At 38.9% G+C, this 25,846-nt stretch overlaps 1 protein-coding gene across 2 annotated transcripts; it reads right to left on the minus strand.

Annotated features, from left to right (window-relative positions):
• Window positions 1–1,174: 1,174 nt before the first annotated feature.
• On the minus strand, window positions 1,175–25,198 carry blnk (B cell linker). 2 transcript variants are annotated; one of them, XM_085369540.1, is made up of 24 exons: window positions 25,130–25,198; window positions 24,839–24,901; window positions 18,589–18,635; window positions 12,799–12,864; window positions 12,239–12,285; window positions 11,215–11,258; window positions 11,025–11,136; window positions 10,664–10,755; window positions 10,506–10,566; window positions 10,283–10,345; window positions 8,211–8,236; window positions 8,086–8,114; window positions 7,457–7,513; window positions 7,312–7,339; window positions 7,176–7,227; window positions 4,635–4,683; window positions 4,516–4,543; window positions 4,325–4,355; window positions 3,835–3,910; window positions 3,722–3,750; window positions 3,597–3,631; window positions 3,433–3,516; window positions 3,192–3,347; window positions 1,175–1,354 (listed from the first exon to the last, which is right to left on the minus strand). In XM_085369540.1, exons 1-24 carry the CDS (start codon window positions 25,196–25,198, stop codon window positions 1,238–1,240), a joined length of 1,461 nt encoding a protein of 486 aa, XP_085225666.1. In that variant the 3' UTR covers window positions 1,175–1,237. The 2 variants fall into 2 exon arrangements, with proteins under 2 accessions (XP_085225666.1, XP_085225667.1); XM_085369541.1 differs by lacking the exons at window positions 18,589–18,635; window positions 24,839–24,901; window positions 25,130–25,198 and adding an exon at window positions 13,262–13,314.
• Window positions 25,199–25,846: the final 648 nt, after the last annotated feature.

Here is a 25,846-nt window from a genome sequence, read left to right on the forward strand (position 1 = left end):
TCTTTTTCAGTTTAGCTTCTGAGATTTATAATTGTACATAGTTCTGCTAGAGGTACAAAATATTATATAACCTGAGAATTTTTCACAAAGTGCCTAGGAATTATTTTTATGCAACAAATGTACACGAGTGTGATAGCATTACATGTTGAAGAGAGAATAAATGGAAGACTTTGTAAGTTCCTGGTGGCATTTTGTTGTGACTGAATATACGAGACAAGAAAAGTTTTTTTTATTAAAACCAAATATACAACCTTGTAGAAATTGCTCCTTGAAGTATTGCTATCATAAACCTACTGCTTCCTGCTTCTTTCTGCTCACAGCAAAGCTGTCTCATTCCTTGATTCATTTTAAAACACTGTTTACCAACTGAGCATTAAAAAAAAAAGTGAATAAAACATGAGTTTAAAAGTTCTCTGTGTCTGTGCTACTTCAGCTCTGCATGGCCAGCAGTGCAGGCAGGTCCAGTGTGCAGTCCTTCCACCATTGAAGAAGGGGAAAAAGATAATGGGGCTGCTGCTCCTGCACAACATCCTAACCACAGATTAAGGGTTGGGATGGGTTTGAATTTGTGTTGTCTGGCTCACACGCTTATTGAAATCCCATTGCGTGCTCCTGCGGTTTATTCTGAACCTGGTTGGTGTCCCCTGTAGAGCTCAAAGCCCAGCTCTAGACACATTCTAGTATTCTGTGTACGTTATTTATGCCAATTCGGCAAGTTATAATTGTAGATTTACAATTCAAGGTGTCATTGTGGACAGTAGAAAAAGGATTGCTTTTCACACACAGTTCTTAGTCAGTTTGGCAGAAATGCATACATAAAATCATATATCATATAGTGTCAGACCACTTGATGCTGCATTAGGTCAAAAGGAAAAAAAGAATTATCACAAGTGAGGAATTCTGTCAAGATAAGTTCTCAGAAAATTGGGGAAAGACGATTCATTATCAGTGTAACACTGTAATGTGATGTCACATCACTCGCCAGGGTGTCAATCTAAATAATCTTTAACATAACACGATGGAAGCTTCCGTGTTGGTGAGGTTCTCATGCACGCCCGCACTGGGTGACTCCTGTGCTTGTTTTGAAACAATCAAGCTCTGCACTCGGGTGTGTTTCAAACCTGCCTTTTTAAGTGACAGAGCAACAGCCCCCAGTGACCTCTGTAAAGTCAGCAAACACAGTGGACCGAGTCGCTCGGCACCAATCACTCTGCTGTTTGGAGTCACCGAGGGTCACCTAGGGCTTCACTGGGTAGCATAACTTGGTGGCTTCTTTGGCATTGCTCTGACTGTCAATCAGCACCAGGGGGTTTCTCTGGTGGTTCTCAATGATCTTAGAGATGCTGCTGAAGTGCTGCAATGAGAAAAACCCCCCACAAAGGAGAATATTCTGTTAGACTAAAGGAAAATGTTTACAGCATTAGGATGAGGCTTGAGATCATTTTAACCCTGTCCACCACTGTGTAGGTCTCTGTGTTAGGACATGGCCTTGTCTTTATGCGTGCATGTTGATGCCATTTTTGAAAACGTATTTGAATATGGCACATTTTACAACGATGCTGCCTAAAGACAAAAATATATCTATTCCCAAAATGCTGACTTAAAGTAATTTAATTATATGCAAGTTTTTCATGTAGTTTTGTTACGTAAGTATAATGTGAAATGCTACATTTAATGGAATCGATTCCATTGATCAAGTGGAAGTAAAAGGTTCTTGAGGTTTGCAGGAGTTTTTTTTTAAATCTCATGCTGGCCAGATCTCATGATGAGCAGGATTTCGGAATTTTCATAAGACTCTCATATCATTGCTCTTTTTTGGCCACAGACTTGTGGCACTATAAATTAATGGTAAGGGTAAATGGACTGGTACTTATGTGTTGCCTTTCTACTCAATTTAAGCAATCAAAACACTTTCTACAAGTGTAATTCACTCAGTCACACACATTCATACAGCTCTTATCTATGTCTAAGAACCTTTTTCTAACATTCACACACAAACCTGATGCTTTGACTAATGGACTGCGGATTAACCTACCAACAATCTGATTGGTAAATACTACTATCTACTATCTAACCACAGCGGCCAACTTCACGAATCACTGGATGACCCTTTAGGTGAAAAAACAAGCTGACAGGTAGAAAGCGTTTTAATAATAATAATAATAATGTCTACAGTTTGTAGGCCCTGGGGCCAGGTGAGTTAAATGAACTTGTTAAAAAAGGCTTTAATATGGGACCTTTCATTTAGGAAGTTTATTCAAAAGGGAAATTTGCAAAAAAGGTGATTCGTTTTTTAAGAAGACAGTCATAGTGTTGTTGTTTCTTTAATATGAGTCTAATAATTATTAATAAAGCAGGGTACCTTTCTAATTCATAACACTACTGATTAAATTGGAAAATCTTTTTAGTTTATGTAGCTTGAAAAAGGAATAATTTCCCCTAGCTTTTGCCTGACACGCAAGAGCCCACGAGGACTCACAAGCCAATACACCTCTGGTGCTGGTCCTAAGCCCAGATGAAAGGGTAGGGTTTCATCATCAGGTAGGACAGCCAGCACAGAACCTGTGCCAAATCAGCTAGGCAGATCATTTGCTTGGGAAAATGATATCTTTGGGTAAGACAAAAACACAAGTTGCTCTCGATGCATCCATCAGAGCATAAATGTGTGTGAACATTAGATAAAAAACACTTACGTAGGAAAACGCACAGAAAAATATGCTTGTGTGAATGAGGCAAGTTGTATAAGGTGTTTAGGTAGTGTAGAAAAACACTATATAAAAAATCTGTCCATTTACCGTAAACGCTGTAAGTAAGCAGAAAATTTCCAAACATTTTGAAAAGTAGACGTTTAAATAACAAAATGAATTCTAACCGAATTCCCAGCTATAGCCACGTTTCTTTAGCATTTACGCTACTACTATTGTGCATGCTTACTATCCTCATCCTATTTAGAATTTCTTAAATGTGGGTTAAATGAAGCATAAAGTATATCTGTTGTTATTTATTGTACCAAGTAGTGCAGTAAATAGTAAGTTTTGTGGTATTTGCCACACTAATGTGTTACCTGTAAAGTGTTGGGCACTGTTAGTGTCACAATTCTGACAAACAGCAGCCTAGACAGGCATAAAAGGGCTCTTACTAAAGTACAGATACACTTAAACTGAACAGACCTATCAAAGACGTATATTTACCTCTTCCCCTTTCTTCTCTCTTCCCAGAGCATACTGCTGAGTGCTTGGTATATAGCGGATTGGGATGTTGTACACTCTGCCATTGTAAAACACCACTAACGTATACGGCTGCTGTGCGTCATGACCAGAGCTCTTTCTCACCATAAATGCTCCGTCCTGAAACAGAAAAAGCTCAGAGTCAAACCCAGATTACAAAAATGACGGCTCAGCAGCTCTCTCTTCTCACCAAGAAGATTCTCACTTTATTCAAGCGAAACAAGGCATCGTCAGCAGTTTTTCGGTCGCACCCACTGGCATACCAGGGTTTCCTATAGATGTCTGCATCCTGAAATAAAGTGAAGGGAAATGAGGGTTACAAATATATTATGAAAAACATCTTTGCAGTCTACTGTTTTAAGAGCACACCTTATCTTGATCTCCTGTGTCATTTTCATGAGGCTCTGCGAAAATAAAGAATTTATGTCATTTTACATTGAAGTGCAAAATTCCCGTGTACGTGGATGTTAGACACAAGGGGGGCCCACACTTACTTGGGGAGGTAAACTGTGGAATAGGAATTCTGCAAGACAGAGTCCACAAACAGAGCAGACGTCAGTGAGTGCACAGTACAAAGCTGTGCTTAAAGACATTTTTTACCACTTACTTTGGTCGCTGAAAGTCCAGTGTAAAGGCTTTTGGAGGAGTCTTCTGTTCATTATGAGCCAAAGGCAGTGTTTTGCCTTGAAAAATACAGACATGCTGAAATTAGTCTGCTTACTGTTTAGGTATAAGTAGAAAATAAAGATAATTTTTCAGTAATCAGCAGTTTGTAAAATTTGTCAACAAAGCATTTTCAGTCTGTATATTTAAGTCCTTATAACTGGAATAGATTTAATGTGAAAAATCTGTAAATGACGGTAAAATCTACTACAGTCCAACTCGTCTGTCATTCTTATGCACTGTCTGTACTGCTCGTGTGCTTCTGCAATTAAGTGATAATGGGAAAGCAAGTGGAAACCACAGAGGAAATGAGATGTGTGCTAAAGCTGTGCACACAATTATGGAAGCAGATTGCACTAATTGGCTGATTGTCCAGTGTTTATTAAAGGCTCAGTCAGGTGTGGCTAATAATGGGAGTTAATTAAAATACTTACTTTCACAGTCCTTTGCTTTTAAATCTGGCCTCTGGAATGAAAGTCATATTTAGTATTTCTTTCACCGTCATCAGTGAAAGTGTGTAATGTTGACAGGGATGAGTGTATTATATGAAAAACTAGACATTTAATCAGATAATTATAATATTCTAACATTGTTTGCATTGCTTTCATTTAAATTAAATTCCTACCGGTCCTAGAGGTGGTTTTGGTGACCTCCTGTGGAAAACAATGAAATGATCACTTATTCTATTCTTTGAGCTCATAGCTTTATGTTAACTGAAATAATGTTAGGGTAAGTGATGCTTACTCTCTGGGTATAGGTTTAGGTAGACGTGGAGGACGATTCCTCCCAGGACCTAGAAGAGCAAATACAAAGCAGTTATATGAGTGTATTACTGGGTTCCCTATACAGTATAAATGCTAGTTATGTCAGTATTTTTGAAATTATAAATTAGTCATTCCATCGTAGAAAAGTTATTTGTCACTTGAGAGTGGCGTTCTTTACACCACTGCATCTGACGCTTTTTACTTGGCCTGATCTTGACTAATACGAATGACCTGAACTGCAACCTTTGATCCTGTTTGTGGTGTAATGCCTTTTGTAGCAGTTCAATGGATTAACTTACAGATAGTAAGGATTACAGTGGTACTCCTTAAAAGGTTTGTGCTTCAACTTTGTTGAGTGAAAGTCTAGTATCATATCAGTATTCAAAGGAGCTTGCAAAGAAAAGTGTAACAATGTGGTGTATGTTAACAATGTGGTGTATGCTGTACAGTGCAGCGAGGAATGCCCAGACCTCTACATTGGAGAGACCAAACAGCCACTTCACAAGCGCATGGCATAACATAGAAGAGCCACCTCCACAGGACAAGACTCAGCAGTCCATCTGCATCTTAAGGATAAAGGACACTCTTTCGAGGATGCCAAGGTTCCCATTTTGGACAGAGAGGACAGATGGTTTGAAAGAGGAGTGAAAGAAGCATCTATGTCCACTGTGAGTGACCATCTTTGAACAGAGGCGGTGGTTTACGACACCAACTGTCTGCCATCTATAATCCAGTTTTGAGATCCCTCCCCAGACGCCTGAACGCCCACTCACATCCTGGGCCATCTGACCTCAGGAATTCGCATGATAAGGTGGGGCCAGGTTTCACAATGAGTTCACCTGAAACCCTGGCTGATTGTGAGCCACACCCATTTTCACACCTTGGCTCAGGCAATTAGAGGATCATCAGGGGGTCCTTTTGTCCCTCTGTGGGGGGAAACTCCCACTAGGTTTATATCTGGGACTCTCCACCATTTGACCTTAGAACTGAAGAAGCTTCTCGGATGAGAGGTGAAACGTCTTCAAGCAACTTAAAGAAGTCCAGACGCTTTTCTTTGCAAGCTCCTTTGACTACGATGACCTGGATGACCTTCACAGACATATCATATCAGTATGTTTGCGTCTGTAACTGTACCATGTTTGGGTGTAGCTTTCTACTGAGCTTGCTAGTGTTAGCTTAGCACTCAAGCCACCTGTATATGGAAAGTTCTGGCCCTAAAAACCAACGTGGCAGCAACCAAAATGCTAAAATAAAAAATTTGTTCATAAAGGTCACAAAGACCTGAAAGCCCACTGATGACACCCAAAGTGTCAAAATTGACAGAATTATTTCCATAGCTAAGAAGCACCCATTATTTACACTATGTAGGCGGTGTAACATTGGAAAATTGTAAATTCAAGAGACACCTTCATTAATGCAAATACAGTGGGTTACAACAAAGTGCTAACCTTTGGCTATACTAAAGAGCAAGAAGGCCAGATCATACTTGCTAGAAAACATCTAAAAGAGCCTGCATGGCACTAAAATCAGTTATTTGGACAGATTAAACTGCGATGAATTCGTATAAGAAAGATCAGAAGAGAAAAGTATGAAGATGGAGAGAAACAGCTGGGATCCAAGCATGCCACATTATTTGTCACACTTGGTGGAGGCAATGTTATGGCATGGTCATGCATGGCTGCCAGTGGAAATGGGTCACTAGTGTTTTTTGATGATGTGACTATAGAAGTAACAGGATGATTGTGATGTGTAGAGGACTGGCTATACTCTCAGATTGAGCCAAATGCTAAAAAACACCTCACAGTGCAAATGGATAATCACCCAGACCATACTGCAAAAGCAACTCAAGAGGTTCTCAAGGCAAAAACTTGGTATATTCTTCGAATGTCAAGTGAGTTGCATGATCCCAACCTAATAAAGCATATATTTCAGTTACTGAAGATAGATCAGAGTGAAAAAATGAACAAATAGGCAACAAATTACAGTGGCAAAGCATCTTAAAGGAATAAACACAGCATTTGGTGATGTTTGTGGTTTCTAGCCTAATGGGAAAATTAAATTAAAGATTTTAATCCAAGTATTGAAATCAATACTTGCATATAAAAAGAGTTTTTCCAAACAATTTTGGATGTTTGAAAAAAATATTTATAAAAATTGCTCTAATTCTTAAATTCTTAGTTAATATATCTTTTTTGTAAAAAACCTTGATTGCACTTTAACATAATTATTGTTTGGTTTAAAATCCATTGCGGTGGTGTACAGAGGCAAAACTACAAAATGTGTTGCTCTGTCCAATAAGTTATATATACCTAACACAGTGTGCATACAGGCAGTTTGTTCGTAATGATACAGAGTGGGGGACCTTATCATAAAAGGGAACACCTAATCTAAAACTCCATCACTTTGATAAGCAGTGAAACACTTCCAAGGTCTTTCAGGTGAACCCTGCCACAGCAACACTACTAGTACATATTACTGGCCTTTCTGAACAAATAGTTCTTTTATTTCATTTCATACTCACTATCGTCTGGATCGCAAACTTCATATTCATCCCCATCAGTTGTCTCCTGGACCTGCATAATAACAACACCAATCCATTGGTATCCTTCTTAATGTCCAGTATCTTTTATGCGCCTTAAAAATTTGTAATCACTTACATGCGTGGGAGATTTCCTCATGTTCACTCTAAAAAACAAGAAGAAGAAAAAGAAATCTCCAAAACATCACTATACGTCAAATATTAGAATAGAATGTAATGACAAAGTATTGGTCATGCCATAATTTGAGTCTTGGTAGTCGTACCTGGGGCTGGGTTTTGGTGGTAAAGATGATGAGTGTTTTGCTGGGGTTGGACATAATCTAAAAGAAAAATCCAAGGAAATTATTAATAGTTGCAGTCAAAATAATTTCCAAATACTGTTATTTATTTGTTATTTATAACAAGTACTTTATAACAGAGTGCTCAGATAATTTACTCAAGTAAAAGTACCAATATTAAATAAAAGGGGAATTAATGCTCTATATTTAACATCATATTTAGGTACAAGTGTATTAGCCATACACTTAAATTTAGTATAAACAATTCCTTGAAGAGTTAGGCATTAGTGATACATACGCCTGGTTAGTTTTTAGAGTTGCAAAACAGTTTTATGTCTTTGGGGCTTGAAGGGTAGCAAGGTTAGGAACACTGATTTAACATTTAACCACTTGTTATAATATTAAATGCATGTTCTTCAATATATCAAGTCAATAACAAAGTACTGAAAAAGTAAAAGTGTTACAAAAATATGGCAATAAAAAAACTACTATCTAAGAATCTTAATATTACACTTATATACAGTACTTGAGTAAATTTACTTTGTTACATTCCACCACAGATTTGGACGTCTGTCTACATGAATGAATGTAACTCTGGAAAGTATTAAACTAACCTGCTTCCTGGATGAGCTGGAGAATTGTCCTGTGAGGGTAGCATAAAATGCAAACAGTGTTCAGCTTCAAGTATTCAAGTATTCATGTAAAAAATGTGTAATTACATTTTACATAAATGTCCTACCTCTTTGTCAGGAACTTCATAAAAATCTGAAAAATAACCACAGCATCAATTAGGCAGGCAGCAGAACCAAAAAAGCCACCTTTTGGTGCTGGTTTACATCGGCCTCTTCGGCTGCTTTTTAACTATCCTTTGCATTTGCATGCATTTACTAATAACCTGTTAAATACAGGAGTCACGACAGAGCTTCTTTTTTGTTCTTGCCTTTAGGCTGGAAAAGCAGATTGACGCAGTTGCGTGTAGTTTGCACAGAAGGTACCAAATAAAACTGTGAAAAGTGTGACACTTAAGCCAGAAAAAGAATTTACCATTTACCACTGCTCAGCTGCTCATTCGCATTTGCAGACAAACCGAGTTCTTACATGCAAACTATGGGTCACCGCAGCAATCTGCTATCGACTAAATTACTCACAAGGTTTTTTGTGCAGCACTTTCTTTGTAACACTTATCGCATCTTTCCCTTGTGGGGAGTGGTTTTATTAAAACCAATATTGTGGACAACTCTGAAGCAACTACATAATGTGAGATACATGCCTCTATTCAAAGGGAATAGAGATGTGGTTGAGATGTGGTTGGTTCATTACCCTCTAAGATTTTTTAACTTTTCATCTGAATCCTCCCTTAGTTATGCTGCAATACGTGTAGGCTGCTGGGGGATTCCCATGATGCATAGAGAGGTCTGTGCACTGAATCATACTTATTATCTCTGTCTCTCTTCCACAGCATGTCTTTTATCCTGTCTTCCTTCTCTCACCCCATCGGTCGCAGCAGATGGCCCCGCCCCTCCCTGAGCCTGGTTCTGCTGGAGGTTTCTTCCTGTTAAAAGGGAGTTTTCCTTCCCAGTGTTGCCAAAGTGCTTGTTCACAGGGGGTCATATGATTGTTGGGTTTTTCCTATGTATATATTATTGTAGGGGCTACCTTACAATATAAAGCACCTTGAGGTAGCTGTTGTTGTGATTTGGCACTGTATAAATAAAACTGAATTGAATTGAACTGAACTGAATCTAGTGCATAGTGAGGCTTTAATTTTAATAAACTTGATAATGTAGTTTACAAAACACATGCAAAACTTATTTACTACTAAAAAAAATGTAGTAAGATAGAATAACAAAGCAGCCTAGCCTCTAATCGCTAACGTTTTGACAAGTGCCCAAACTAATGTTTTTGCAACAAGAGGTACTAGCACACAACATGTTGTCAAGCTGACATTAGCGTTTAGCAGCAGATACTAATCAAGTACAAAATCATTTACACTTTTTGTTGCATCATCGTATGAGTAAAGTCCCATGACAATGAGGTGCACAGTTTGCACCGCTGCAACTTTACAGCTGGGCTTTGTTCATGATGTTAGTAAAGCCTAACTGCTTGCACATGTAAAATGTATTCACTCAGCAAAGAATGTACATTGCACTTGGCGCAAACCGTTTTAACCCATTAATCTTGCTTTGTAGTACAGTGGTCCCTCGGTATAATGTGGTTCACCTTTTGCGGATTCGCTGTTTCGCAGATTTTTTTTGTGTGTAATTTTGTACGTTTTTTCTCTTTTTTTTCTTTTTTCTTTTTTTTTTAACAGCACATTTTATTCTGCGTTCTGATTGGCTGTAGACCATTGTCAGTCAATCTCGTGCCGTGTCTCCTGCACAGTACAGAATGTGTTCAGCTTGTCAAATTTACATAAATCTTAATAAGCTAGCAGTGTGACTCGGAAGTGCAGTACTCTATGTTTGTTTTATCCCCAACAAACAACAATGTTGACGAGACGTTTTGCACCATCAAAGCAACCGTGGGTGCCTTTGGTTTCATTCTATAATACTGGACTTTTTGTTCTACCAAGGTTAGAACTTTGAAAGTGTTTAAACAAGAGAGAAAAGTGTGAAAATGTTCATGCCTGTGTGAGAAAAGTGTATAAAGTGTGTAGTGAGGGGTTTTACAGCCTTAAAACATCTATAATAATTGTAAAAAATAAAGTTGGCTACTTCGCAGATTTCACTGATCGCGAAATACGTTTAGAACGTAACCCCCGTGATAAACGATGGACCACTGCACACCCCTCTGGCCATGTGCTTTACCCACCGGGACTTGGAGTCCGCTGTGGTAACTTGGGAAGGTCTCTTGTAGCTTTGTTCCCACTGTTCACTGCGTATGAGGAAAAGCATAGAAAGGACTGTTATTATTTTTCCTGTAACTATTTGTATTTTATGTTGTTTTCTGGTTTAATTCAAATTCCAGCTGTTATTCAGCATATTGCAAAGCACAGATCTTTTTTTTTCTTCTCTATGTTTGACTTGTAGCTTACTGCTAGGATTCTCTGAAGGTTCTATATAGTTGTCATTGTCCTCTGGATTTATGTAGTCCTCCTAAAAAGCAACAGAGACAACATCCCCACATTCGTTGGAAGATATTTTAAAATATGTAGTGAAATGTAACTGAAATGACACATCAAAGTGGCCTTACTTCATCACTTCCCACGTTTGGGGGTTCAGGGGGTAGCTCTTTGAACTTAGTTGGGCAGAGGGGCTTCTTGGGTGGCCGCTTGGGCGGGCTGTCTGAAAAGGAGAAGCAGAACCAGAAAAAGGGACATCATTTGCATGGAGACAGCTTGGTGTATTGCAACTCAATGTGTGTTTGTCACACTTCTGCAGAAATGTAGGGATGACTGCAAAAGAGTGAGTTTCAAGGCTATAGAAACTTTATAAAAAGAAGTCAACATTGCGTAAATTTTCAAAAGCATCATCAGTGAAACAAACAAAAAAAAAAAGCAAAGAAAAAAAAAGCATGTATGTATAGTCACAAAAAAGGTCAAAGGACTACTGACCGACATACTCGCCCCTTGGGAAGGAACCAGAGGGAGGTGCGGTGAAGACTCTGTGGCTAGGAGGAGGTTCGTAGCTGTCATCATCACGTGGATCCTCATATGTGTCATTGTCCTGGAATAAACACGCTTTTAATAGCAAGCGTATCAGCAAGTGTAAGAATCATTTAAAATGAGCATTTTTCTAACTTACGTAATCAGAATCCGACAGCTGATCGTCGCTTTCCCTGTGGTCATCTGTAAACACAGAGGTTTAAGGCATTTTCGTAACAAAGAGGAAGAAATCAAGATGTGGAAACGCAATCGTTGCTGTTATTAAAGCCAAATTTCTAAAAACAGTAAAACCTGGCAACCAACGAAACTCAGCAGGTGTTAGAGCACAATTTTAGAGTAAAACCTCAAAACTCAGTGTTTCGGTTGTGGAGCCAGTGATGTGTGTCTCCTCACCTCTTGAACTGTAGACTAAAGTCTCTCAGTCGTTTAAAATGATGCAATTTTATCATTCTGTACTTTTACACTTTACTTTTGTGTAAGTTTTATACAATTAAGCAAAGAGGTTATCAAGCCAATATCTGAAAACAGGTGATCTGACTGAGCTGCAGTTTGTTTAATAGTAAATTTGTACCTTCAAGCATGGACACGGAGGCAAAAAAATCAAAGATGTACGTTAAAAAATAATAATCCAGCCTGATGACTTGTAATTCAGATGTAAATGTTTATGTCTAATGTGGTGATAGAGTTCAGGAGATTATTTCATAGAAAGCTAGCAGGTATCGGCAAATCAAAACTGGAGAGTGATAGCAAACTTCTCTTCTTTCAAAATGTCAAATTTGTGTTTCTAGAGTTAAAAATACATATGGCTGTATGTGTACAGATTGATTTCTTTAAAAGTTTCCATTCCTACAGTTGCACAAAGGAGACACGTGGGACAAAGTCTGAAACCCCCACGCTGTACAAAAAATAAAAATCCCGTCCAAGAGCATCAGAAGTCAAAAGAAACTTTGTGAGTCTTAATGAGATGAGTCAGAAACGTCAAAGTTATATATTTTTTTGTAGCAAGTGTCCCATTGATGTCTCTGTACTGGGATAGGAATAACACAAGGAGCCCCGCTCAGGTGAATCTTTGTGCCCTGTACAGACATGTAGATTACAGTGACCTGTAATCTACATGTCTGATTCCTTCAGTGTACTATATGGGCTAATGACTCAGTTCTTACCTCTGTAGTCTCTCGCCGGTACTGTGGGCACCGGTTTGTTTGTCAGCCTGTCTCACACACACACACACACACACACACACACACACACACACACACACTGTCATTAGACAACTCGGCAGTGGAACAAAGTGCACTCATTGACCACTTAAACTTAAGCAAATGTGTGTTCACTTCATGAAGGCTGTAAAACCACAAAAGGATGACACGCACAAATGCAGTTAGCAGTCTTTTGCAAACATAAGACACGAGTTGAATAAATGGCCTTTGTGTGTCAGTTTCTATCCTTAGCGTGTTTTGAGGGGACTCATTTCAGGAAAGGAAAGTGAGAGAGATGCCATCTGTTTTAGTTATTTTTGCTTTGCGTCTCTTTTTCCAACGGTTGTGAAAGAGGAATCGACGTTCTCCACTGGTGCATGTACACAAACCGCATGGACTTTTTTTTTCTTTTGCTTTTAGATCACCAGGCTTTTCTTTTCTTTGACTGTAGCAGGACAGATAAATTGATCAACTGTGTAACTTTCCCATGCAGAAAATCAAAGCTTTCATTCTAAGAAACTGACCTTTTTAGTTTATTCAGGAAGCTGCCATCATTTTTCTTGATATCTTGAACGATCTTCTGAAGCTGCCTGGAACGCAAACATAAGGTTTCATACAGAAGTCATAAATAAATGCAGTTGTACATGCACATGTAATTTGTCTTGTTTCTCAGCTTTAAAAAGTACTTTCCAAAGAAGCATTCACATAAGTTCCTCATTTCACTTTTCCAGACAGAGTTTAGAGGCATTTTGCTGAATACAATGAATACAAGTCTATATGGACATTTTTGTAGTTTTACAGTGTTTTGTAATGAATTGCAGAACATATTACCAAGCAGAACATAAAAAAGATACATAAAAAAAATCATAGCTTTGTTTTTCTTTTTTTTTGTTGCTAATTATACTCCTTGTACATTTGAAACAAACTAAAAATTGGCTTAAAGCAACAACGCTCACGCGAAATTTACAACAAAACCCATCTTCTTACCGGATCTTTGCTGTGGCAGGAGCAGCCAGTTTACCTAACGTATCCATGTTCATGTTTGATCCAAAAGTTTACATTTTTCGGGCCACATTCCTGTCATGCGGTAAAGGTCGACTGCCGAATTTTTCGCAGAATTGTAAATGAACCCTGCCTTTGTTTAGTCACGTCCTTCTCACACAGGGGAGGGAATTTGCTCGAGCCACCTCTGTCAGACAAATCACTTCTCTTTTCCACTCCCCTTCACATACACACACACACACACACACACACACACACACACACACACACACACACACACACACACACACACACACACACACACACTCTCAAAAATAGGTTTCAGTGGCCATACTTTCAGCAGCCCTCTTACATCACATCTACCTTGACTCACTTCAATTCCACCCTTCCAAACACTGATATTTTACCAACTGTAGATAACTTCATATATAGGAAATTTCTAGAGAATGACTTCGAGTTATCGGTATGTTATACAACAGATTGAAAGGTGAATTGGAACTTGCCACAATTACACGTACAACTCTGCTAACTTCCTCTAACAGAGTGTTTTATTATTTAACACTCTGTTTCAACTAATATATCTTTGTTAATGCATGTCTAACTTATGCTTTTAGCCTTAAAAATGATCTGTTGTTAAGGTCATTATGTCATGGAAAGTACCATGTTGTAACCCTGTTCTATAAAGAAGAAGGAAAAATAACAAGTATGCTGCCTCTCATGTTAGCCTGGAAGGAAGTTGATTTACTACAGCATGTATGCGATCATCATGGGAATTTCTTTTCTCGGTTTTTGTTTTGCTAAAAAAACGTCTACTCTGCCTTTAATCATAGTCAGAGGAAGATGTAATATGAGGAAGTTGTGCATGGTAAGAAAATACCAAGAAGTAAAGAGACAACTTTGGACTTTTAAGGTAATATCTAAACAGATCTCGCAATGAGAACAGAAGTCAGCATACTGTATGAGGACAGTCATACCATAAGCCCCAAAGAAGCCAAGAAAATATCTGACATCATCATTACACCACCACCTCTCGCCTGAACAAGGCAGGACGGATCCATGACCTAACCATCTGAATGCACACCTTGCTTGGTACGATTTGTTAATTAAGTTACAGTTACCTTCCTATCAGCTCAAATCTCTGACCTCTGGCATTGAGTTGTTGAGTTTTCACCAAGAGAACGGCCTGTCACACAGTTTCTTGCTTTTGGACCATTCTCTGTAAACCCTGGAGATGGTTGTGTGGGAAGATCACAGTTGAGCAGCAGTTTCTCAAATAGTCAGACCCTCCTGATCTCACAGCAACAACCACAGAAACACTCAAATAACATTTCTTCCCCATTTGAATACACTAGCTGAACTTCAGCAGGATATCTTGAATACCTAAATGCTTTGAGTTGCTGCCATGCGATTGGCTGTTTCAACATTTGTGGTAGCACGCAGTTGTACCAGTGAGTGTATAAAAATACATGCGAGCACAGTATGAGATATTTAGTCTGTCACTTCACCTTTGTCACTTTTTTCTTTCTATATACGGAAGCGTGTGTCCATTTCATGTTACATAACATGTGAAAGTGTTGCAAAAAGTGGCTTTTCAGATTGGATTTCGTGTGCTCTGAATCATACTGTGCATAGTGTGGACCTACAAACTGCACGGTGCTGCTTTTTTCAAAGTAACTTTATGGTTTGACAAGTGAATGAGTGATGGGATAAAAGAAAATAAAAGACCAAGTATGGAAGTTCAGGGCTTCCAGTTTTACATTTGAATTTGTAGTTGCTATTTTTTTTTTACCAATTTTATTGGTAAATAAAATATTTACAGTGTGCAAATATCTGGAGACACTCTTCATTTTTTTATAGTTTGCAAGGAAAGAAGTGCACCCATTTATGGAAACAAGTGCAAACATATGGAAACACAGTATATAGGGCAAAGCAGTTTGAACAATTCTAATCGGTAATTGGTATGACCACCTTTATTTAAGAAAAAAAAGAAGAAGCAGGAACTCTCTTAAGAAAACTTGCATGTCATTCTTTTTAAGTAGTCTTCAAGAGTAGTTCTCCACGTGTCTTGAAGGACATTCAAAGCTCTTCTTTGGCTGCTTCTTGTTTCGTTCTCTGTCGAGATGATCCCACACTGTTTCAATAATGTTGAGGTCCGGGCTCTGGGGAGGCCAATCCATGACTCATAGTGTGTTTTCTAACCCAGTGATGCATCAGTGTTGGTGGACACACTGTACACTCACACAGAAATAAGCCAAGTTTTCTTTCTAGCTAATAAGTCTTTGTGAATCACCTTCTTGGTGCAAAAATACTATTTTAACCCTGTCAAACTGCGTTATTTTTGGCATTTCTTGGTATATTTCACTAAACAAATGGGAAGAAATTGTCTATTTTTGTTGCTAATGTCTAAAGAATATCTACAGATGCAGATTTAAAGTGGTTATTTGGTAAGATGTGTTTTTTTTTTCAGCTAATGACTTTTGTACATGCTTTTAAAATGATGAGATAAATACTTTTACATTTCACTCTAAGATTTAAGTACAATATGTTGTATTTATGTTACAATATTTGAATTTTCCACGCAAGAAAAGTTTCACTTAGATTTTAATAATGCATAATTTTCAAGAAACACGTAATAATTAATTTAATTTTTTATTTTCTAGTTTAATTTTTTTACAGAGCATGCCGGTTGAAACAAGTAATTGTAGCTTAATGGTGTCTGTTTATATCACACACACGGGAATACATCAACGGGTACATACCATACAAACAAGAACACACATGCAGCCACATGTGCAGGTGCAGTCAGACACCCTAACTTCCCCAAACACATCTGTGCATGTACACAGATCCAGCGGAAACCAGCTGTACGCGAGCACACACACAAATATTGTAATTTCATTTCTGCTCCTTCTCTTATTTACACATGAATACAAGCAGATCTGGGGCAGTCACACTTTATCACTTGGAGTCTACTGCTTCTATAGGTCAGTCTTCTAATGTCTAATTTCGGTTGGCCTGGGTGAATTGTAACCTTGGTTTCCTGTACTTACTTACAAGAGGGGCAACCAGTGTGGTTTTCTGCTAATGTAGCCCATCTGCAATAAGGTCTGATGTGCTCTGCGATCAGACACGCACTCCTGCACACTTTGTAATGAGTGGTTATATTGTTGTTGTTACCTTCCTTAATACAAATTTTATTTGTCGCATGCACAGTACAACATTTATTGAACATGTAGCGAAATGCTTGTGTCCGAGCTGCAGACATAGCCGCGCCATTCCAGGGCTTTTAGCATGGAGCTCTAGCCAGGACCCTTACTGGATACCGGGAGGGAACCGAACTTGTGTGGGAGTCACAAACAGAGATGGGCAGTAATCTGTAATCTGATTACTTTTTTCAAGTAACGAATAAAGTAAGGGATTACTATTGCAAAAAAGGTATTTAGGTTACCGTTACTTTCCCGTAAGCACACTGCGTTACTGCGTTACTACGTTACTAAAACCGGGATTCTTTTGTGAGTGTCTCATGACAATGACGTAAGCGAGTGCGACGTTCGTGGCAACAGCTGTGTGCAGATCAAGAATGGATAATATATCGAGTGTGGGAGAGAGTATGATAAATTTTGAGGTTATTATATCATCTTATGCCATGTTATACCCCTAATTAAAGATTGTGAAATTATTATGTAGTTTTAGTTTGCATTATTCTCCTGACTTAGAAGAAGGGGATAACTATTACATTTAATAAACTGATTTGTGTTACATTAGACTGCTGATTTATTGTGAATGAGTGATATTGTTTTATGATGTATGATACTGCTGCATTATAAGAAATACTGTTTTCAGAGAATCATGGCCTTATTTGTCTGATTAGAAAGGAACAGAACATACTGCACAGGAAGCCAAGGTCATAACTTAGGCTCACTGAGAGAGAAAGAATGTGGATGTTTAGGTTTTATGACGCTGGAGGGGGGCTGAAGCTATAAGAATGTGAGAAATGGTCATACACCTCGAGATCTGCTGTTACCCTCATCGGCACATCTCCCATCCGGATGTATTGCGCAAAAGTGTTGTATGAAATAATGAGAATTGTATGGAATAAAATGACTGTTGATTGAGCATTTATACACCGTTCTTCCTTCAGCCCAAAGATCAAAGAATTGGGAGGATTCAACACCATGCAGTGTTTAAAGCATGGAAGTACTGACCTTACTTTGAGTTTGATTCGTAAAAAGTGCCAAAAACATTAGCGTCCGCTGCTCACTGCGTGGGAAGAAAACTTCTTTTTACAGCGGAAAAACCCCTTAACTTCCGAGCAAGCACCGAGTGTGTTACCACGGAATGGTAAATTCACAAACTTGCGGATTCTTCCACTGACCGCTGCGGCAAACCTGCACCAGGGCAAACCTCCGCCTGCCCCACTCCTGCTACAGGTGAAAATAGAGCAACAGAACCACTATATAAAAAATATAATTTTTTGCGTGATGCATAAAGTTAAAAGATTAAAACTAATAAAACAAATTTTAAAAAGAGACTTTTCCATTTGATTACATTTTATATGATAGATTAGGCAGAAAGTAGAATTGGGCTGAAAGATCTATTGCTTTATCACCTATTCAGGTTGTAAATTATGTTTAGTAACTAATTAGTAATTAGTAACTAATTACTTTCAAAAATAAGTAATCAGTAAAGTGATTACTTTTTTGGGGAAGTAATCATTATTAGTTACTGATTACTTTTTTCAAGTAACTTGACCAACACTGGTCACAAACCTAGCCTTTAGCTGCACCTGTCCTCCAGGTGCCGAGGTTATGAAGCTCAAACTCATAACCTCGGCAACAGCACAGTGTTCTGTCATATAAGTACCGCGCGCTAACCGATTGCGGCACTGGAGCTTCCTGTCAGCTGAAAGCAGTCAGACCATTCTCCTCTGACCTCTGATCTCAAGAAGAGCTTTTCACTCAGAGAACATTCACTCACTGGATATTTTCTCTTTTTAAGAGAAAAAAAATGCTTATGGTTTGCAGTTTGGCACCAGCATCCATGATGCTGCCCATGCAATCAGCTAATGAGATATTAGAGTTAATGAGCAGTCGAACAGGCGTACCTAATGAAATGGCCAGCTAGTGTTGTTGTGAAATGTTTTGTAGCTCTGGACAGAGAGATCAGTCAGCCTGTGGTTTGTTTTGTCAAACTGCAGCAGCAACAATAAAAAGAAATGAGAGAAAAGGAGAACTGAAGGACGGAGACGGGGGGAGAGAAAAGGAGGATATGATTGAGGGGTGTGATGACAGAGGTACGAGGGTGTTACTTACGGCTGGTGGATGAGACTAAACTTGCTCAAGTCACTTTCACTCAGGTTCTGAAAGAACATCAGAGAAATCAACTGTTAAAAAAATGTGACAGGATGGGAGGAAAATAAAAGACTACAGAGTGATTCCTTTCAGCAGAGATGATACGGCGAGGATGTCACCTTTACTGGAGCAGAAGAGACATGAATGCATTACCTCTTTAGGAACAAAAGATGGCAGCATCTCACTTAGGGCCTTTTTTGGAGGCACATGTGCTCAAACTTCGCTGTAGCTCAAAAAAGGGCACAGTTTAGCCACATTCAGACACGAACCTAAAAGTGCTGTTGGTAACATACTCCAGTAATTTCACAGGAAAGCTGTGGGCTGAGCGTCTTGCTTATGAGCCCAAATATCTACTAACACAGGAGTAACATATTTTTTTATTAACAGAGTGCTTTTATAAGAATTAATTCTAAACTAGAATTAATTCTGATAGAAAATAATTTTGAAATCAACATTAAATGAACGTTGGCTGTTTTGTTTGTTGTCGCCCTTCAGGTTTGGCTCGCTCGTCTTAATACAAACAAGTCCCAACCATATTATCATATTACCCAATTTTCTAAATGATCTCACATTAAAAAAAAAGTTTAGCCGACTGCGCTTGTATTAGGGTTTTTTTTTTGTCGTATTCATAATGTCTGTGTTGCAGTAAGGCGTTTGTGATTTGTAAATGAAAGGAAAATGATTACCATAAAATATGCAACAAATTCCGCTAAATTATGTATTCCCCTCTTCATTCATAATTCATTGCTCCAGGTCGTTACTTGCTCTGTCTCTCTTCCGTTTTAAATTTGCTGTAATGTAATGAGGATCCACGGCCACAAATGTTTGGGAAAAGTTGGGAATTTTAGTTTGCGAGACGTCACGTGACCCGACGGAGGCGTGTCATAACAGGCTGTAATATAAAGCGTCTGAATTTAGCGTAAGAATGATGTATAATTGGTCCTTTATTCAATAAGTATGATGTGAAACCTGTGTAATGATATGCTGTTAAGCTGATTAAACAGTAGCTGTTTATTTATAAGAGAAATCAAACAGGGAGGGGAGTTAGTAATTCAGCTCACACTACCTTGATGTGTGTGTTTCGGTTGAACAAAAAGCCGCATTACCTCTAGGAATAAGCCCATAGCATAGCTGAAGCACTCTAAGACAGAGATTGGGATTTAATCATCTGTAAATTTAAAAGTGAGATCGCTTAATATGAAAGACTGTGCCTCCTTCAAAGCACTGATCCTTGCCCTCGCAGATACACACTTGATCATCACGCAGTCTTACAGGAAGAAGAAAAAAACATCTGTATAAAATCAGACTTAGCCTTTTGACACCGAATGAAATATCAAATAGTCTGCCCCAGTGGATACTCAGGCACAGCTCACACAGTGAATTATTTATAGGAGTGTCTGTGCTTGTTCAAATGAGACACAACAGCTCTACAAGGTGCATCCGTTCCCTTTTTTCCAGTATGCCCAGAGTCCACGTTTTATCATTTTAAAAATGCTCATGGTCACACTGCAATGCTTTACATGCTTTTAGATCTTCCGTCAGGCCTGTTAGTAAATGTGAATGGGGCATTTTTCCTTTTCACAGTCTTCTTGTAAACCATTTTTTCATTGTCATGATGTGACATTTTTAACCTTGACGATACTGATAGTAGCATTAGCAAGATAAAGGCTATATCTGAAATTACTTCCCTGTGCAGTCATTCATGCGTATGTAATAAACCAAAGTGAGATTTTAGCTTTCATTTGTAGAAGTAGTTTATTTTTAAACAGGGACAAGTATGTCACATGAACCAGGCAGCACACAATAGCATTTATAGTCTAACCTAGTTTGTAATGGCCCTCAAAATCAATACCATTCATAATCTATATAATAAATACACACATTTAAGAGGTGGAAGGGAGCTAAAACTGCTAAAAAGGTGGAGAGCATGTTTAAAGCAAACAAGCCAAGCAGGCCTGGCAAAAACCAACCCTAGGGTGGGTTTTTTCTTGTAAGATAAATGAGGAAATTTTCCAACTGTTATTTAAAAGTGACTCAAAACTATTGATGGTAATAAACACATTAAAATCACAGAATATCCCACTGGAAAGTCTACATTGCGTCAGTGTGAAATCTCGGTTTCACCCTAAACCAGGTGCACAGACGACCACTATTCTTGTTTCTGTTCATGAGTGGTTTGCTGTCGGAGTGGCAAACAGCAAGGGCAAGGGTCTGACGCACCGAACATTTGTTAATACTTCTCGTTGAAACGAGTTTCATTTCACGATAGAGAGAACAGCTTCGCAGCTACACGGCCACAAAATTACCCCTCGGTTCTTTCACGGCAGCTGCACAAGGTCTCATGACTGTCATTAGGTGAGAGACTTTCCACATGTTCACAAATCTACACTGGATGTCGACAAGCTAATTCTGGTTTAAGGTGTTTTTCCTGCTTTGTGGCTCTGTTATCCATTACGAGGCAGCTGTGTCAAAATTCAAATTAGATTCAGTGAGACTAAAGAATTACTGCTTATTACGCTGAGGATATATTATTGCAGAGTGCCGCTGTAGATTTTTAAGGCCAACGGCAAAACAGAAATATATACTGCTGGCCCGTATACAAGTCACTTTATTAGGTACACCCTACAGCTGCTCTTTAACAGGTGGAACTGGGAGCATCGCATTACGGACACGAAGCTGTGATACTATCATGTAAGTATGGATTAAAATCTCTGAGGTATGTTTCCAGCACAAGACACTTCTGAATGCAAAAAGCAGTCCAACCCTGCACCTAATAAAGTGGCAACTATATGCAGATGTGCTATATGTGCTCCATAGGAAGCATCTGCAATGGAAGCATATGTGGGTTTTTTTTCGAGGGGCCTTTGTTTGTAATGTCAATGTGATACACCGAAGCTGAAAGTGGCTTCCCCACATAGCCGCCACACACAGGCGGCATTACAGAGATGGAAGCTGACAGTTCTTTTGATCTTCTGCTTCCACATATCGCTTTTAACCTGTCTACCTGTGTGAGCGAATGTGGCATCAAAAAGACAGAGATTACCTTTATTTGCGCTGCGCTGACTGTCTGTCATTCCGCTCCGTACTGTATTATACAGCCATCCACCGCTCATACGGAATAAAACTGTTTTTCTTTTCCCACCTTTCATTCTTACCGCTAAATCGTGACCACGCGTTGTGGGTGCAATGTGAATAAGATGCATTCGAGGCAGGAGCTGACGATGACGTTTCCATATGAAAGTAGTTCAGATCTGTGTTGCATGCTTACACTTTTTTAAAAAAATGGATTTTATGACCTTTGCTCCAGCCACTGTACATCACATGAATATGTAAAATAAGCCAAAGGCAATGCTCAGCAGAAGCATGCTCGCTGGATGACATTCAGATACCAAAGTGCAGGCCCTGCTCTGCTTCTGGACACACGCTGAGCTCCTGATGAGTCAAAAATAACTTACTACAAATGTTTCTTCTTCTTTGCTGGATTTTAAAAACCTGTAGAAGAGGCAAATAATGCCTTTAAAAATTCTCCGTTTATTAATAATTAGTTGTTTCAGTGATGTCGCTGGAGCGTCAACAACACTGCAGTTGTTGTCAAATGTGATTTTAGGTCAACACAGGCAAACACAACCCCTTCAAACAATACAAAAACGTATATTCGCATATTTTCGGAAGCACACTGATGATTCAACCACTGAATCTTTAAAAAAGGTTGCTCTTGTAAAATAAAGGAAGTGACATTACACTGCCAGGGGCAATTTCAGGATGTTTGTCAAAAATAGAAGAGGAACTGGATAGTTGCAATGAGCAGCGTCACTCGTAGTAGAGAAAGTAAAGAGCACCATCTGCTGGATTTCGTCAACTGAAAATCCAAACAAAACCTTTCTCAAAGACACAAATGTCTTTACAGTAATGACTTTTTTCAGATATTTTCCAAATATATGTATCTATGAAGCTATTCAGTCAAACACAGACAACTTTATACACTTTCTGTAAGCATGCTCATAAACACCAGTGAACATGTAGTGCCATAACTCTTCTGTAACGTTCCAGATCTGAAAAGTGCTTCTGCATTCTTTATCATTACCATTAGGGGGCGACCTTCCTGGTTGTTTGACAAAGACTGGTTGTCTATAGGAAAAGGATTCCACTAATAACTTCAGAAAACAGTTTCTTGACTGGGCTGTAGTATAAGTTGTGAGTTAGAAATCTTCTCTGTCTGGTTGTTTTGTAAATTATGGTTACTTGTAGAGCCACTAATGCTTCAGGATCCACCTTGTGATTGACAAGAGTGCTCAGATTTTTCAGTCAAGGCCCTTGCTTATCACACCCCACTTCACTGTGACAGCCAACATGCTTAAAGCCTTCACAAACTAGCAGGTGTCCATATTTTATATACAGTCAAAACAGCCTAAAATCAGCTTGCTAATATATTCTAGTAGCAATGCTAACAAGATGATACTGATGGGAGCATTTGATTGGAGGGACAACCAGGAGGTAATCAAACCACAAATATCTGTACTGTAGAACTTAAAATAGCGAATTATATAACATGAAGTATTATATACAGTCTATGATTTGTGCAAATTGCTTGCATATGCTACACAATAGTTAAAAATGCCAACCTGCTTGTGGAGCAAAGTATAAAGTCAAGAGCAAAACAAAACACAGAATATTTGCTGCAAATTTTATGCCCGTGAACCCAGTTGTTGTTGAGCCACTTTGCTCTGAACCACAAATGTCGACCTCCTCTTGCGGCACTGGAGAAAAAGTTAGAGGTTTACAAAAGTCAGCGTGATTCAGCCTCTGAGGACACCGAACAGCAGAAGGAAATTTCATCCAAAAGTGATCCATCGAGAAGCTGGTTGGGGATTTTATTTATAGATCAAATTCCTTTGCTGCAGTAAAAATACTGGCTAAAAAAAAGCTTAAAAGTTTGACTGGGGAATGTCTGTCAGACACCGCAACCTTGAAGCTAGTTAAACTAAAAAGCTGGGCAGCCACTCAATAAAAGCATGGGTTTACTTAAGCGTGCACTGGCTGGATCCATAGCTAAGGAGATCTATCAATCGATACACATACTGTATGTATATGTATATTTCAGATTGGTGATGTTAACGTGCACATCAAAGCCTCTGCTCTGAAGTATTAATCAATTTGACTGATAAAATCCGCATCTTTTTTTTTTGAACTATGCACTTCAGTGATGCAATATCCCACCTAAAGTAGAGTTAGCTCAGGGTCATTGAATAATGAATAGGCGACTAGGCCGCTGCTCTAATTTAGAGCGTGGCAAGAAGTGTGCATAAGCGTCCACTTAAAAGATGCATATGAATGAAAGCTTCTTCAGGCTTGGCAGTGTGTGGGAGGTTTTTACTGAAGTATTATAAAGATCCCCCAAAACACCAAATATTAGGGAGTTATAAACCCTCACTTCAGTTATTTGCTGCATAAAATCCTCTTTAAACAGCGTTCCCCCTCATGACTGAAGCAGATTTAGAGATACTTACTTAAGTAAGTGGGGATTACAGCTTTATTAGCCATGAGACTCATTTCACACTCCTTACTCTCTCCCGAACAGGGGCACTCAGCTGCGCTCAGTTTGGCAGCCTGCTTCTCGGTAGCTATGAGAAAGGCCTCAGAGATTGTACGCAAGGCGTGGATGATGGAGACAGAGCAGCGAGGGTGAAACCAAAGCAGAAGTTACAACAGATACACAGACTTCCACATTAGCAGGGCCACAGTTTACACAAAGAGCAAGTGTGGGAAGTAATGCAACCGGCTTTTGTCATGTTTCGTATCCTGTGAACTCTCCTGTTTTTCAACTTGAAACGTGCTTTTAGATTCATAGTAAAAGTGTGTTCGTCAAGCAGTGACATTTTAACAAGAAAACAATAAAAAAAATGTCTGCCAGAGTAACAGAGAGTGAGAGTGTTACAAATAAACCAACCTCAACTGAATTTTTTTTGTGTGTGTGTGTGTTTTCTAGCAAAATGGCATAAACAGCTCGAGGAAATGTAATTATTCTGCTGCTGTTAATGTCATAATCACAATAATAACAACTGCTCGCCAGGATTTGACCATTTTAATTAGAATAACAAACTGAACACAACCACAACCCTGATATGATCCTGGGTGGATTAGTAGATTATGTAACTGTGTGGGAGAAAGAGCCATTTCTGGATTATTCAGGTACAAATGAGGAAAGACTCACCAGAAATCTCTGTCCATTAATTTTCAGTCTGTTTACGGTGACGGCGCATTCTTGCATATTATTCTGAGGAGAGTAAACATATCCATTCACTATTTTTAAATGACTAATTACACACACTTATTGAATCAAACAAACATTTAACTTCCAGTCATCTAATGTCCTGGTCTTACTTTAACACTTTAGCCGCTTATGTGCATTAACATTAACATTATACGTGACCCTCAGAATGAACTGGTGAATATTTAAAGTGCGACAAAACACAAGCATCTCTCCCATTTCCAGTGGACTCACCTTATACAGTAAGAAGGCTACTTTTGCCTGGTCCCACCCCTCGCACTCCTCTCTGGACGGCAGGTTCATTTCTGTCTCTACAGGGAACCTCTGAGTACGAGTGTGCTTTTGGAAGTACAGTAATAGACTGACCCGTCACGCACCGCGGCTCTAGCGCAGCTTCAGCAGGGAGAAGTACACACAGCAAGGTCACCTCATTAAAACCAACACACGTTTCCCGTCTCTCTCTCTCTCTTAACCCATAAGTGGTGTGGCAATTTATGTCTTCATAAATTTTAAAGTTGTCCCATACAATACAATGAGCCATTAACGAATAGGGAAGCGGGGACTTCCTCGTTCTATATAAATACTTCTGAAACAAAAGTTTCATAACAGTGGGACTTAGTTTTTTACATCCTAGCTCATGCCTGCTTCATTTACAGTTAAATAAAGGATTTTGATTTCAGGGGGTGATCTTATTACACTCATGAGACTCTTTAGGTTGCATTATTCTCTGAAGATGGCCACAAATAGAGTGCATTCCTTCATTCAGCTTTTTTTTGGAAACTTTGATAAGTTTAAGTTAACCTAATTACGTTTTTTGTTATATATATATTTTTGTGTGTGTGTGTGTGTGTGTGTGGGGGGGGGGGGGGGGGGGGGGGGGGAGATACTTTCAGGTCAGACATCACTACTTGCCATCCTACCAATGCCATTTGACTAGAGTGCAATTACTCT

Source organism: Diplotaxodon limnothrissa, linkage group LG13, assembly GCF_057381915.1.
Source record: "Diplotaxodon limnothrissa isolate DT_005_m linkage group LG13, D_limnothrissa_male_GT1.1, whole genome shotgun sequence".
NCBI classification, from domain to species: domain Eukaryota; kingdom Metazoa; phylum Chordata; class Actinopteri; order Cichliformes; family Cichlidae; genus Diplotaxodon; species Diplotaxodon limnothrissa.

What these genes read in the sequence shown, in the direction of transcription:
- blnk (XM_085369540.1), bottom strand. Translation starts at nt 25,198, where the DNA reads ATGAACCTGCCGTCCAGAGAGGAGTGCGAGGGGTGGGACCAGGCAAAA. An exon ending in TTAATGGACAGAGATTTCTG is followed by an intron (nt 18,636 to 24,838) that starts GTGAGTCTTTCC and finishes ATGTTCTTTCAG; the next exon opens with AACCTGAGTGAAAGTGACTT. An exon ending in CCAGCTCATCCAGGAAGCAG is followed by an intron (nt 7,514 to 8,085) that starts GTTAGTTTAATA and finishes TTTTTCTTTTAG; the next exon opens with ATTATGTCCAACCCCAGCAA.